The following is a 16,108-nucleotide window of genomic DNA, read 5'->3' on the forward strand; positions in this document are numbered from 1 at the left end:
AATTGGATAACAAAATAAAAAGGCGAATACATCGGAAATCGGACAAAAGTATTAAACATAGGTATTCTGAGTACAATGTAGAGTTAACATACCTGTGGATCATCTGGCCATTTACTCCTTTTCATAACAGCCATCATTGTTGCTAAACATGTCAATATTGTTGCTCTATTAGCTCCTTCCTGGTCCTCTTGAACATGTGACATACCTCTCTTGGCTAGTCCAATGTACTCAAGAAACAGCATTTCATTGCTCAAAACACTATAGCAGAAAATATTAAGGAAAGCCTTATTTATTATGTGATGTGATCAACAGGATTTGTCCACAGTTTTTGTAGCTGTACATGTACATTGTAGGTGAAAAAATTTAAGTAGCCACTTTAGGGGCCCGGGGAAATTGTGCAATCTAGGGCCATTTTAGAGAAATTTCTTGGACCCTTTAAATTTTTATCTAAAATGATTTAAAAGTAATACAAATAATGCAGTAAAAGTTTGTCCACAAAATATTGTTGGGCCCTGTGCTGTGAAGAGGCAATTGTTGAGTATTTTTTAATGAAGAATTAAAGACTTAATTGTAATTTAACAATGCTTTTTTCACATCTTTTCCCTATCAATCTAGAACTATTTGGTCATGAAGCTGATATTTTGTATATTGTATTCATTTTAAACAAATTTATTAATTTATGTAAAATTACCAATCATGGTAATTGACCTTTTTCTTAGTAACTGTGTTGTATGTTTACACAACATTTGTATTATAAGTTGTTTAATTTTTGCAAATAATAATCTATACTATTAAAGCCGTAACCCGCGCCATTTTGGATTGAAATTAGAAGGTCCAGTGGCATGGCATCCTTGTGGAATTCAACACGGTTGTTTCGTTTCAGACATCGGGTTGCAAGTCAACAAAACCCTGACCTGAACTAAATCTTAGTTTAGAAGCGCGGCAGCCCGCTAGTGAATTACTAAAACACTTACATTACATCTTGAAAACTTGGACACAGATCATAGGACGAAATTGGAACTTAATGTATGAACAAAAACGCAAGTTAATTCGCCGCTATCATACTACGTGTGCATGGAGTTCATGCTGCATGATATTGATGACGATCATGGTAACTTTTGAGTGATTTTTCGACGCTGTTGTTACAGTGAGATGGTAAGCTACGCTGTGAATGTGGTCGAGAAAATGTTTTGGATTGAAAAAAAAATAACAGAAAAACACACCAGATGTTCTTTGCCCCAATTGAAAACAAGATGGTGTCTTGACAACACAATTGTCCCGGTGAGATTGGAATTGCTACACTAAGTCCTTTTTGAGTAATTGTTTAAGCCATAATGCACTTAATATTTACCTGAGGGGGTCCAAAAACAAAAGGCTTCTGGGGGATCCCATGCTTAATCCAAAAACCAGGTTTGGAGTTGATACGCCAAGTCCTTTTCGAGTTATTGCTCGGACAACAATTCTTTTGTTTAAGCCATAATTAGCTTAACGTTTTACTGAGGGGGTCCAAAAACAAAAGGCTTCTGGGGGATACCATGATTAATCCACAAACCAAGTTTGGAGTTCTTACGGCAAGTTCTTTTCAAGTTATTGCTCGGACAACATTTCTTTTGTTTAAGCCATAATGAGCTTAATTTTTATCTGAAGGGGTCCAAAAACAATAGGCTTCTGATGGATCCCATTATTAATCCACAAACCAAGTTTGGAGTTGTTACGGCAAGTCTATTTTGAGTTACATTGCTCGGACAACATTTCTTTTGTTTTAGCCATAATGAGTATAAAATTTGTCTGAGGGGGTCTAAAAACAAGAGACTTCTGGGGGATCCCATGACAAATCCAAAACCAAGTTTGGTGTTGGCTCAGTCAGTGTTGTGCTTGCAATAGGTCAATGCAGTGTATGCATTGCATGAATTTTGCTGTACACTGATGTACTATGTGTGTGTGGGCCGGGGGGGGGGGGGGGGGGAGAGATTGTGTGAGATGAGAGACGTGAGCGTGAACTTTTTGGTGGTCAGCCAAAACGAACGGCCACACTAGCTACATGTACATGTACATGTAGCCCAGCCGGCGGCCGGTCGGAGAGAGTAGTAGTTGGTCCGTCACTGATAGCCGGCCGACGATTGTGTGCGGTCTTGCTTAAATCAATGTGGTACACAATTGATTACATGTAAGCACTACGTGTATTTGTCTCACAATTGTTCTTCGACAAAAGCTCATCCATCGATCATGAATTTAGCTGATGAAGTGCTGAAAAAGTAAACAGTGTGTGTGTAGCATTGCCAACGCCAAGTTATGATAGTGAAGTCATCTCGACCATGTCGACAAACCAGCTAAGCAATCCAGAGAAAGTATGTGTTGGCCAATATTTTCTACCTCCATGGTTATAACAACCCAAGTTTCTTCAGCAAAAAGAGGGTGTCGCAGAAAAGGACAACATAATCAAGCCTTGGTAGGCCTACACCGTCTGGGCTAAGTTAAGGTGAGAATTGAAGTGACATGCCTACCAAACAATTTAATTTGAGGGCCTATTACCAATTTAAAAAACTGGACCGATGCACTGACTAATAAGTATAAATTTTTAATTTAAATTAATCAGGTAAAGCACGGCTCCACCACCACAAAAAACTTTTTTTCCATTTCATCTTCACAATTATAGAAAATAATAACAATAATAAAAATAATTAAAACAAAATGGGGCCCTTATAGCATTTGAAAGATGATCAACATGCCCTACATCTGTTATTGTACCTGTAGTACTGTACTGTTGATCGAAAAAAAGCAAGCCACAACTTAATTTTTTTTTCACAAATCCACATAAATCCTAGCACCCATTTTCTTTGGAATAGTGCATTTTTTATCAAATTAATTTTCATGTTGCAGCCTAAGATAAAAAGAGTTCTACAGGAGAATAAACAACCTGAGCAGTCCCCAGAGCCAGTGAGTATGAAGAAGCTTGTGTACACCTCTCCCAATACAGACATTAAGGTAAGATAAGATTACCAATAAACTTGGCTTGGTAGTGACAATAATGACAATAAACTACCACTCAGGGATCATGGAAGTACGTGTAGTAAAAAAATACCAGTGGAACAAAAAGAACAATTAAAGAGAAATAAATTGAATTTTTAATCTGGCTTTTTTTGTCATGTGTCTCAATTTCTGTAAATATTATGATACAACATTATTTTTTGCGACAACCACATATGAAGGGACACCTCTATATCATCTTTCAAATATTTTCCCAATCAGTATTTTCTTTTCCTGCTTTTTTTGTGCCATTACCAAAGATGTGATGGTTCACTGGACCCAGAAACTAGGGCGCTGTATTCCTTTTTTTGAAATTTAGACATAATCGATCATACTAGATGATCGATAATGTTAAAATTTCGAAGAAAAAAAAGGAATATAGCGCCCCAGTTACTGGGTCCAATATTTCACCTTTTTGCCCCTATTCCACTATGCATACATTTTAGTGCATGTATTTTATGAATTGTTAACACTTTCCCACAGGTTATCTGGAAGCATCTGTATGACCCATCTTCAAGTGCTGAAAAGGGAACCCTGTGTAATGCAAGAAATACGCATGTACCATGGCTGAGTGATGCTCACCGGTGTACGTTACCTTGATCGTTCCCACCATTGGTCGGTTTCCAGCGCTTAGTACGAAACAACCACGACTTCGAGGAACAGCAAAAGTTTAATTTAAACAATGTAATAATGTTTGAGGATGACAACAGAACTTCGAGAAGAGGAATAATTACATGTATATTACCAAGGTATAACAAAACAATTGTTGCACGCTGTGACTGGCAGGGGTCCGAAGCAACATTTGTATAATGTACAGTGATTCCATGAGAACACAACATGAGAGAATACATTAATCATTCAGCAAATACACCAGGGCCCAATTTCATTTCATAACCGCCGAATTCTGCGCTTACGATCATGTATCCCCGCTTACGTGCAAGCCATGAACTTCTGCGCTAGCCTTGAAAGCGTAGAATGCCTGGTAACGTGGAGTACGCACGCACAGAAGCCCAAAATTCGCTGCTAACCTGTGAAACATGCTTGCTGTAAGCACAGAATTCCCTGCTTCCGTAAGCGCCGATTCTGTGCTTACGGTAAGCAGAGCCATGAAATTGGGCCCTGTATACGATTCTCAACAGTTTATTGTATTTTAAGAATACTTAGACGTTTATTTTCTGAAAACACATCTTTTCCTTATTTTTCTACAGAAAATGCTTATCTCAAAATGCTTTAAAAACTCAATATGTTCGATTTAGAATTTCAGTTTTGTGTGCTAACATTTGGCAATGAGTGCCCAAGGATGTTTACAGAACATACTAAAAATGTATGATTACATTGCATATAAACATTTGAAGATCAACATTGTTCTTTAGGGTTACATGTACAAGCTACATGTATAATGTGCCTTATAGTACCGGTGGGCAACACACTAATGGGCACACGAAGAGTGTGAAATTTGAAGGGAATGTTGGATAGTTGTAACAAAATGCCTTATATATTGTCAAGTATTTTTGTTTGTGTACATTCAGAATCACATGAGGATTGTGGTTGGCAAAAAAGAAGGTAAATGACCGAGTATTTAAGAAACTGGAAGGATAAGTCTTCAAGATTTATACGTATGTAACAAGAACAGACATTTTGTTTATTGGTTGCTAGAAGTTATACTAAAATAAATGTTTTGCCCAATGTTGTCCAGATACCAACTCTACAGACCCTTAGGAATAGTTACCAGTCAAATGAAAGAAATGTTCTTCCCTGCTATTTAATAAACTTTCATTCAAAATCTGGTTAGCTTGCCTTTTGCTGCATGCTCTTGTAGTGCAATTGTTTTTTTCGTTTTTTCGTGCTTGTATTTATGAACTTTTAAAATACTAAATTAGCAGCAACACGAACAGAGTTTGTAGCAAGAAGTGTGTTATGCCTCCCTAGTGGAAAGTATTTTTGTATTTTAGTCTTTGAATATCTTGTATTTGGCAATTAAATATTTCTATATCTCATGTTTTTCTGTAATCTTAAAAAAAAGGGTAAATATATTTTCTTATGCCCTGTACTGCCAAGTTTGATTGTTTTTTACTAAACCAAATCTGAATTTGCACGCAAAGAAATTCTGCAACAAGTTTTTTTCTTTTCATTACTCTCTTGCAAATTTTATGACAAATTAAGCCCAAATTTCACAGATACATAATTTTATCAATTTTACCAGTTTTCACGCTATTATGCCTTTTTCTTCGAATTGGGAAACAAATAATGATGCAAAATATCAACCGAAGCCCTAATTATCTTCATTTGTTAATATTAAGTATGCAAACATATATTAAAACTTGATGGACATTGAAATGTTCACACTACACACCGATTGTCGATGACTTCAACTGGCCCCCATTTGTTTTGAGTTTTTCCTATTTTCCCCAGTGAATCCATACATGGAAGAAACATCTACAGTGACTACAAGTGTTCTTTGAGACTCTGTGTATGACTCTATAGCCAGCAGTTGTTTTCGTTTTATTCAAAATATTTTTTAATGAAATTAAAAACATTGCCATGGTAATGTGCAAACAATTAAAAAATAAAATAATTTAATAAAAAGTGTGAATAATTATTGGCTTTCAAATCTGATTTTTATTTAGTTTTTTTTTCTCCCTTTTTTCCCTTAAAATTTCTAATAAAGCGCATAAATAAACAGTGATAATTGAATCAACAAGCTGATGTTTAAATTTTAATATTAATAATAATGTTGATGAGGGTTAAAAAATAAAAATCTCTGAAAATATTAGAAAATGATATAAGGCACATGGCTTCTTTAAGCCTCTGTATTTTTTTTCAGAATGCTCAGCAAAATATTCAGTCACATGATTTGATCATCATGAATTGTGAGTTGAAATAGTGTTTGATAAAAATTTTTGGGGTGGGCAAATATTTTTATATGGCCTCAATGTTATGACATATTTTTGTACCTTGTAGAAATGCCTAAAGTACAAAACTTTTTGCATTTACAAGTGCAAATAACCAGTGGAGCCTTACGTGTTTCTAAGTTTTGGTCAAGGGAGAGGAGACTCTTTGCTTGGCAAATAAAACCACACAATTTTCATCTAGGGACTATTTACATCACGCAAAGAGAGGAAAAAGATTGCCACAATTTTAGGGACACCTCGAAAACAGGACCTCCTACGCTGGTCGTTGAAAATTAACAAACATATGTCCATTGCCCAACTTCTGCAAAATTAGGCATGTTGTCAATGATTGTTTCAGATAAAAAAATAACCAATGTTGTCGTGTTTACATTTCTACCTCCATGCACAAAGCTACCATACTACATGATCATCATGTGTACATGTATCTATAATGCTGCGAAGGAAATGGTTTGGGCGAGTTGGTCTGTGAAAAGCGTTTGAAAACAAAACGTTTATAGTAGAAAAATGCTTGAGGTTGGAACGATTTTTAAGTAAAATACATTATGAGCCACATACATGTAAAATAGCCTCGAAATTGCACTGTTTTCCTTTAATAATGACCACGGAATTGTTTCATGGATGCCGCCATGATGATTGTGTCCATGGCGGTTGTCTTCTTCTATGGTCACCTTGCCAGTTAGTTTACAATTTTAGCATAGATAGGGTTAGAGGCGTCTGTCTCCTGAAAGGTCAAAACATTACCGATGCCAGCAGAGATAGGCCTATGTAATAAGTAATTAATTAGTTCTCTGTTGGCGGGACAGACGTATCCCTATACTTTTGTTTGGGCACTTGCCAGGTGACCAGTCTTTTTTCTTGGTCTTTTTTCTTTGTCCACGCTGTGCTTTTTAACAAGTGTTCTGCGCCACCGAAAGTCGAGGGCCGCACCGATGAAGGTGGGCACCTGAGAGGAGAGTGCACCAGAGTGCACCCAGGCGTGACCAGAATGGTCGGGCTGGATGTAAGGGCTTGGTGGGGCAAAATACGACGGAAATTGAGGCCACGAGGGTCTGAAAAGCTGTCATGAAATCGTCCTGCCCCTGTGGGAGCCAGATAAAAAACTTGTCAGAGCTTGACGGGAAATGTCGAGTGCGATGGTCTATTTTTTTTTTTTTTTAACGGGACACCCAAGCAACCGTTAACCCGAAGACGAGGGTGACCCTATAAGCGAGGTATGCCGGGGGACTCCCAGCTTCATGTAAACAATTCTTCAACCCATAGTATCGCAAGCGCCCCACAGCTCATAATAATAATAATAATAATAATAATAATAATAATAATAATTATAATAATAATAATAATAATAATAATAATATTAATAGATCGTTTTTATATAGCCTTTTTCCCGCCCGAGGGGTGTCTCAAAGCGCTTCCGACAATATTACCCCTGGTCACTGGGCCTTAAATCATTCCTTAAACCATCTCAGCTCCCTCGGGAGTATACAGCCTGTGCGCAATATAAGCGCTACTCGGCTAAACCAATCACAAGAACCATCTCTGCCCTCACAGGTACCCATTTACCCCTGGGTTGAGATAAGCAATTATAGTTAAGTGTCTTGCTCAGGGACACAAGTGTCACGACCGGGATTCGAACTCACACTCTGCTGAGCAGAAGCATCAGAGCTTGAGTTCGGTGCTCTTATCCACTCGGCCACGCACCCCATGGCGTGGGCGGGTGCTAATCGGGTAAGGCGGCCACGCAAAAGCCCATCAACGACCGTCAGGGGGAACCCACGTGGCCAGCGAGGGCCGGGTAAGCAGGTTACCCCCCAGCACCAGCTTTCTTTGTCTTGCTGGGGCGTTTAACCTTTGATTGGGTAGACCCACGCATACTGACCAAAGAAGGGCAACGGAAGTATTCCCTACTATGGGGGCCGATTGAAGGGCTGCGAGCCCGGCGACGAAGAGTCACCGGCGCAGCCCTCCGAGGGCTCGGATTGTTTCGGGGGAATGACTCGATACCCGGGCGATGCTTGCCCCTCTGGAGCCAGACGTAGACGCATCAGAGGTTGACGGTGAATGTCAGGCGTGACGGTCTTTCGTCTTCTGTCTCTTGTGCGAAGATCGGTCCTGGGAGGAAACCTGGGTGACCAGGGAGCAGGAAGGCTCCCTCCTTGGTCAGTGGGTCCCCCAGTCGACGCAGCTGACTGAGGCTGCTGGGCCGGTTGAGGGGCTGCAGTGTCACCGGCGCAGTCCTCCGAGAGCTCCAACTGTCCCAGGGGAATGGACGTACCCCAAGTTCCGACAGTCGAGCCCTCCCCAATTTCCTTGAATCTACTCATTTAATCAACGATCTTTATCTTAAAAACTTTTTTAAAATATACAGTTTGCGGGCTAGTGAAAAAACCTGCGGACGATCCAATTTATTCTTTTACTTGCCGGGCGGGCGATTGGAAAAAAGTTAAGGAAAACCCCCATATATTATTTTTCATTCCATTGTAGGAGCTACATGTAATAACACGTTTTTTTCTTTTTTAATTTCGTAAAAACCGTCTCCGTGTGTTTCATAATAGTCTGACTCTTTTCATTTTGTTTGGAAATTTCACAAACTTCTGTTTGTTTTGGCGATTTGTTTTGGCATGCTCTCTGAAAAACAAATTTACGTTTTGTTTAACCGCTTGATAATTGATATTCATGTGATTTATTTTTAATTCAGCCTATTCTTCAGGCGTCTTCAGATTCTTTTTAGTTTTGATGTTAACGATTTCGTTAGTTTTCTATGACCACAGACCAGATAGTGGGAGAGCACATCTTGCTGTTGACAATTAATAGTTTTACATTTGTAATCGATGTTTTTAAATTTTAGCCATCCAGATGTTTAAAAATAAACAGTATATTATGGAGAAGATGTATTTTAATACCTGAGGTGGCAAGAAGTGCTCTTGATGATGATGACACAATTCAGCAAACAATAATTATTTTTCAGGTTTTATTCCAAGTATAGTGTAGTTTATAAAACAAGTATTGTATTTCTAAAAAACTTAAAACAAATTTACTAAAAAAAGTTTGAGAAAAGTGTCCAGGATTCACCTTCGCATTGTACGTACCCCACGCATTAGCCCCACCTCCAGCACCAACTTTTATTTTGGGTTGGAGAACAGTGGGTAATAGAGGCATTCCTTTTCAATTATATTGTGATTATTTTCAATCACTTTTGTAGCTTCGTTTTCCTTTCAGCCAACAGTTCAGCTGAAAAAGCTTGCTTGCACAACTTTCCAGAACACAAACATTTACTTCATAACAATGTTTTGAATTTGGTAATGCAAACAAAACCCCTTTGATCATTCAAAAGAAAACTTCATCCTCTAAAAAATAAAGTCAACTTGGAACAAAAGAAAATAATCACATCGACAGTTATACAATGATTTCTATGTACAGCAGGAAATTAAGTGAATGTTCATGGCGCAATGAGGAGTGAATGAGGTTGTGTTTAATATTGCATGAGAGGGTTAAAAAATTTAAGAGTTGTTCACAAGTTATTACAGTTGAACCATACATGTACATGTATATAACACCAGGGCATAGAATTTTTTATACCAGAATAAAAACAAAGAAACCACAAAATAAACAAACAAATACAGACACTTACTTTTTAAGTGTATCTGCCATCCACTTCACTGTAAATGGTTGCATGATTTCTTGTATGAGGGCACTCTGCTTATCAAGATGTTTAAACTCATTGCTGAGAAGGATAAGTGCTTCATTCAATGTGCTTTTTTCCAACTGAGTGAGCTGATCTGCATCTTCATTTAACTTGTTGATCCGGGCATAGAGAGGATCAAAGAAATGCTGCATGGGATTGAAAAAAAAAATGCTACTTATTAAACTGAACAATAGTCTGTTTCTCATTGCAATGTCGCATTTTGATCAAATAATTTAACCAAAGACCAAAAACCATCTTTCGCTATCAATACTAAGGGAATAAAAGGGTAGCGATGAGTTCTTACACAGCCGTTTTAAGCCGGCAGGGTCAAATTGTCGTGTGATAAAGGCCCGAGCCCGAGCCAAAGGTGAGGGCCTTTAGCGCATGGCAACGACCCTGCAAGGACAACGGACACTTAAGAACGAGTCAGTACTCTTTTATTCCCATTCATAAATTATTTTTGTCAAAAAACATTTAAAAAATACAATTACAGACACTTTGACAGTTGAACATTCGAGATTTGAATTATTTTTTTCAAAAACTTTGTGAAGAGTCTGTTGCGCGTGGGTTGTGTGTCAGCAGCGCACTTAGAAATAGATTAGCGCGCGCGCTTAGAGTTGGATTACGCGCTGTTACTAATAGCTATGAATTGCATTCCGCGTGATAATCTTGCGCGCCTGACACGCGGACGCCAGCCGGTTATAAACACTGGTCATTAGTAACCGTTTAAACACCCCCATGTGACGCACTCTCCACCAACAGGAGTAGAGAAACTGTCTGGGGTATTTATGAATAACTATTACATGTATTACGGTCAGCAAACAACTACATTGTAGCATGGACTAAACACATTCTTGTTGAAACAACTTGTTTGAGAAAGATTTCGATCAGACTAGTCTAGTTTACAATGTATATAATAATATTGATAATAAAACACTAGAACAAATCGGTTTTGAGACTTGTTTGAAAGCATCAACTGTGGGTGATAGTACATGTAGATCAGCCAAAGTGTTAAATTAAACATCCCCTTAAGGTGATCCCCTAGCTGCCGCTTCCCAGGTTGTATCGTAAATTGGGTGTGATTCCTGGCTACACGGCAGTTAACGGTTGTATGGCTTCTGACTGGCACCCCCGAACAAAGATATTGACAAAATAGGGATACCGCCAATATAGGGCTAGATAGCTCAATTGGTAGAGCGCCGGCACGTTAATCCGGAGGTCGTAGGTTCGAATCCCACTCTAGTCAATTCTTTGTTCAACCCCAAAAAATCAAATTAAACTTTGGACGGCATAGTTTGTTAATGGCTAGCATCCATGCCAGATGTATGGATCCTGGGCTCAGGATGACAAATAGGGTGAATGTCAAGCTTGATTTTAAATTTTAAGGTCATTTTCAGGTCAAAAGGTCAAATAAGGACAAAAATCAATATTTTCAAAATGTGTATAAAATTTAACCACATTTGATAGATCTACATGTATCCATAAAATGCATTTTTAACTTTATGTTGACATTACAAACCTATGTAATTACCGATAAACTTTGCCCTTGTACACAAACGTATAGAAAAAAACAAAGCGTAAAAGTGTGATTTTATTGAAAAGTGTGTGTGTATCTTGAGAGAAGCAAATTTGTTTGCACTCCCCATCTCAATGGTGCATATATTTGTTTCAAACAACTTTTTTTTTAAAGGAAGTGAAGTTCCAGTGCATCTCTTGTTTGCGGTAACATCTCCAGACGCTTCTTCGCCTTATTTACCAAAGATTTGAAGCCTGGCATAATTGATGATTTTTACCAAGGTGCACAAGTGGTGCACAAGTGATGCACAAACTGCTCAATGAGAGCAATTTCTCAGTAGTTGCTTCTCAAAGACTTTATTTTTCCAATGGTCATGTGAGAGGCTAAGTCTCATCATGTAAGGGCATGGAAGATGAGCAGGTAGTCCTTCACAGGTTGTGCAAGTGTCTCAGATACTGCACATATTGGTTAACATGCACTTCTTTCCAAACTTCTGATGCTCTTGAACGCTTTAAGTTCACCAGAAGTGACATTTCTCCACCTGCAAATCACTCTTTTACACCCTTCATTGAATGCCTCTATGCTTGGAGCGTCAACCTGGTGTCATCCTGCCAAGGTTTCCTCAAATCATCATCTCTCCTCGAGGAACATGGCATCCAGTAACATCAAGGAACCCCCGCCTGTTACTATTCCTCATCTTTTGAATAGACCCTTGCACTTCTCTAGGAAGACGTCCGACAACAACTTAAAATCAGAACATACCTGTGCTGTAGGAGTGGGACCTGGGTCTATTGATGAATTTTCCAAATGGCTTTTTCTTTCCCATTCTCTTTGACCGTGTCACTGCCTTGATGGAGCCCTCTCCAATCTAGCAATCAAGTACCACGTCAAGTCTTGCTGTACATGTATTCTCTCCTAAAGTGTTATGTCACACTGACAAAAAGCCAAGTGTACATGTATGTACGTTCTTTGTTCTCTACACTGGCTACCTATTCTCAAGCGGATTCAGTTCAAAATTCTTCTCCTTGTCTACAAAGCAATACATGGCCTCGCACCCGCATACATCAATAGTCTCATCTCACAAAAGTTGACTTCTTCATCCATGAGCCTTCGATCAACATTCAACATTCATCCTCAACTTTCCAATGGTCCACGCACACATACCCGCTATGGTCAGAGAGCATTCTCAGTAGCTGTACCAACTTGCTGGAACAAGCTCCCTCTTCACATCTGTGACTCATCCTCAATCAGCTCATTCAAGACTCACTTAAAAACACATCTTTTCGGACAATGTTAAAGTGCTTTGAAACGCCCGTCGTTGTCGTTGTCGTCGTCGTCGTCGTCGCCGTCGCCATCGCCGTCGTCGTCGTCGTCGTTGTTGTTGTTGCTATTGTTATTGTTATTATTATTGTTATTATTATTATTATTATTATTATTAATATTATTATTATTATTATTATTATTATTATTATTATTATTATTATTATTATTATTATTATTATTAGTATTATTATTATTATTATTATTAATATTAATATTATTATTATTATTATTATTATTATTATTATTATTATTATTATTATTATTATTATTATTATTATTATTATTATTATTATTATTATTATTATTATTATTATTATTATTATTATTAATGTCACAAAATGTCGGACACCAATGGATACCAACAGTCCAGTTGGACATCACATACTGCTTTCCATGATCTTCAGTTGTTAGAAGATCACTTAACCACATCAACTGGTGCAATGTCTTTGGTTGTCAAAGATACCAGTGGTATCTCTCTAACATCATCAAAGTCTGTGTCATCTTCTTCAGCCAAGGTTGGGTTTAGTCGGAACACATCAAATCTTTATAAAAGCTTCTAAATGTCATCAACATCTTTGTCTTCTTGAGGAGATTCATATCTTCCAGATAAACACGTCCCCCATAATCAAAGTTGCTGTGGTCATAGATGATGGGGACATGGCAGCCTTGCTGAAAAGGCTTCCAGATGTGGGATAAAGTATCTGTTTTTCTAAGTCCAGGGCCCAATTTCATAGAGCTGCTTAATGGTAAGCAAATTTGTTTGCTTAACGTAGCAAAAAAATTGCTTAAGCGTAAACCTATTTCACGAGCGATTACTAGCTCAAGCACGTAAGCAAATGTGTTGACAACACAAATGCCCCGCTGAGATTGGAGTTGCTACACAAGTCCTTTTCGAGTTATTGTTTAAGCCACAATGACCTTGATACCCTGAGGGGGTCACAAAACAAAAGGATTCTGGGGGATCCCTAAAGTAATCCACAAACCAAGTTTGGAAGTAATACGCCAAGTCCTTTTCGAGTTATTGTTCGGACAACATTTCTTTTGTTTTAGCATATAAGAGCTTAATATTTATCTGAGGGGGTCCAAAAACAAAAGGCTTCTAGGGGATCCCATAACTAAACCAAGTCCTTTACAAGTTATTGCTCAGACAACATTTCTTTTGATCTTCTTAGCGTGGGTGGATCTATCCCAGACTGGGCAGGCATACGCTGCAGATGAATAACAAAGTGCTAAGGCCGTTGATCGAAGAGTGTCCGGGCTGGCACCCCATCTTATTCCAGTAACTTTGCTTACAATGTTATTTCTTGCACAGGCTTTGGCTTTGGTCTTCTCAACATGGGTCTTGAAGGAGAGGCAGCGGTCTAGGGTGACACCTAGATACACTGGATGGTCACAGTTTTCAAGTAGAGCCCCAGACCAGGAGACAATTAAGTGTGAAGCTGTGCGTTCGTCCGTAAAACCTAAACCAGGGCCATTCCATTCACAATTAAGTGTGAAGCCGTGTGTTCGTCTGTAAAACCTAAGCTAGAGCCATTCCATTAACAATTAAATGTGAAGCCGTGCGCTCGTCCGTAAAACCTAAACTTGAAGCTGTGCGTTTGTCCGTAAAACCAAAACCTCGGCCATTTCGTTCACAATAAAGTGTAAAAACATTTCTTGATCTTTGCATTTAAATCAAAGGTAGACTTTTTTTTACAACAAACTGTTTAAATTTGTTATGAACTGTAACTATTGCTCTGTTGCAAAACTGTAACTGTAAAAGCACGCGGAAAACAGGCGAGCAACTGTAACTTCACCAAAATAAAGGAAATTACAAAATTGCAATGATTTTGTATAGTATTGTTCAATTTTGATTCAATTTTGTTCAACTCAGAATATAAAAAAGAAGAAGAAATAAGCTGATCCGGGGGAAAAATGCATGGCTCGGAAAAGTGAACTGTACATGTAATTAAAAAAAATCACACTACAAGACAGCATTACCCCTTCTTAGAAATGGAACATATCAGGTTTTGAGTTCAAAACTTGGGCTGACACAACTTTCCATTTTGCGAGCTAAAAATCAAATTTAAAAGGAGGGAATTTACCTCAAAAACTAGTACCTCTTTTTTACAGCATTTTCTGAAGCATTCAATGGGATCTCAAACAATAAATCTGATTCTCTGCTTGGTCTTACAATGACTAATATGGCAGTAAATTATAGAGTATAACATCACCTTATTGAAAGGGATCACCCTCTATTTTAAAGCCATTATACACTTTTGGTAAACCGTATTGTCCAAGGCCCACACTTCGTGTATCACAACTTATATATAAAACAACAAACCTGTGAAAATTTAGGCTCAATCGGTCATCGGAGTCGGGAGAAAATAACGGGAAAACCCACTCTTGTTTACGCACGTTTCGCCGTGTCATGACATGTGTTTTCTATAAATCCGTAATTCTCGCTAACGAGAATTTATATTGTTTTACTGTTTTCTCAAAAAGTAAAGCCTTTCATGGACTAATATTTCAAGAGAAGTCTTTCACCATTACCTTCTGTAAACCCTGTAAATTATTTGTAAATCTGTGAACTTTTTTTTTTTTTCTGTACCGAAAGGGTCCAATGGCTTTAAAGTGCGAATGAAACCAATCAGCTCAGGGGTTACTGAGTTCTGATCATTTAGGGACCGCATGGAATGGTTTGCATTGAGCAAAACACGACGGTCACATAGGAAATTTGTGTATCAATTTTTGTGAGGATTTGACTGTTTCAGATCAGAAATAGAACGTAAACTCTATCCAAACAATAAGCCATGGATAACACAGGAGATACGTAACCTCTTAAAACAGAAAGTACTAGCCGTTGAAAATCACAATGTGGGAGAAAAACGGAAAATTTTACGTGAAATCACATGGTAAGCGCAATTATGGAAAACAAAAAGAGGACAATTTTAGCCTAAAGGACCCCAAAAAGGCTTGGCTTGGTCTAAAAACCAAAACAGGTTGTGGTCTAAAGAACAGGAAAATTAACATTGCACCAGAGAACCTACATGTACCTGATTTTACAAACAAGCTGAATGTTGTCTTTGGTCGCTTGGACGTTATGATTTTTTAGCGATTTTTAATACTGCCATCTGCAGAATTTTGGAAACCAATGCAAGCACAGAAAACGCAAACCAAATCAGCTTGCAAACCGTTGAAATTGCATAGAAGAAATTAAAAGTCAACAAAGCAAAGGGCCCAGATGGGATCTCTGGAAAGATTCTAAAAATGTGTCAAAAGTCTTCAAATGTTGTCCACATTCCAAAAATAGCCAAACCTTCAGCTTTGAATGATTATCAGCGAGTAGCTCTTACCGCCATTTTAATGAAATGTATTGAGAGCATTGTGAAAGAACTTCTCCTGAAACATACCAGGATTTTTGCCGATCCTTGCCAGTTTGCATAGGTAGATACATGTTATGCTGTAACCACACTAGTTCAAAATATCCAGAGTCATCTTGATCAACCTAAAATTTATATTACAACACTATTTTTTGATTTCTCATCAGCCTTCAATACACTGCAAGCGCATAGGTTGGTACAGAAGCTACAAAACATAGAGGGGGGGATGCAGCGACCCCGAAGCCGAGTCGAGAGAGGGCGCGGTGTGCTCCGGAGCCACCTTTAC

At 38.3% G+C, this 16,108-nt stretch overlaps 1 protein-coding gene across 1 annotated transcript in view; it reads right to left on the bottom strand.

Moving 5' to 3' along the window:
* Positions 1-16,108, bottom strand: part of LOC139944530 (exportin-5-like) — a 207,142-nt gene that overhangs the window by 68,062 nt on the left and 122,972 nt on the right. Inside the window, exons 17-18 of the mRNA XM_071941578.1 lie at positions 9,568-9,767; positions 93-258 (exon numbers count right to left, since the gene is read on the bottom strand). Of these exons, the coding sequence (XP_071797679.1) occupies positions 93-258; positions 9,568-9,767 (366 nt within the window). The remainder of the gene's footprint in view (positions 1-92; positions 259-9,567; positions 9,768-16,108) is intronic.

This window comes from Asterias amurensis, chromosome 1, assembly GCF_032118995.1.
Source record: "Asterias amurensis chromosome 1, ASM3211899v1".
In the NCBI taxonomy this organism is placed as follows: Eukaryota; Metazoa; Echinodermata; class Asteroidea; order Forcipulatida; family Asteriidae; genus Asterias; species Asterias amurensis.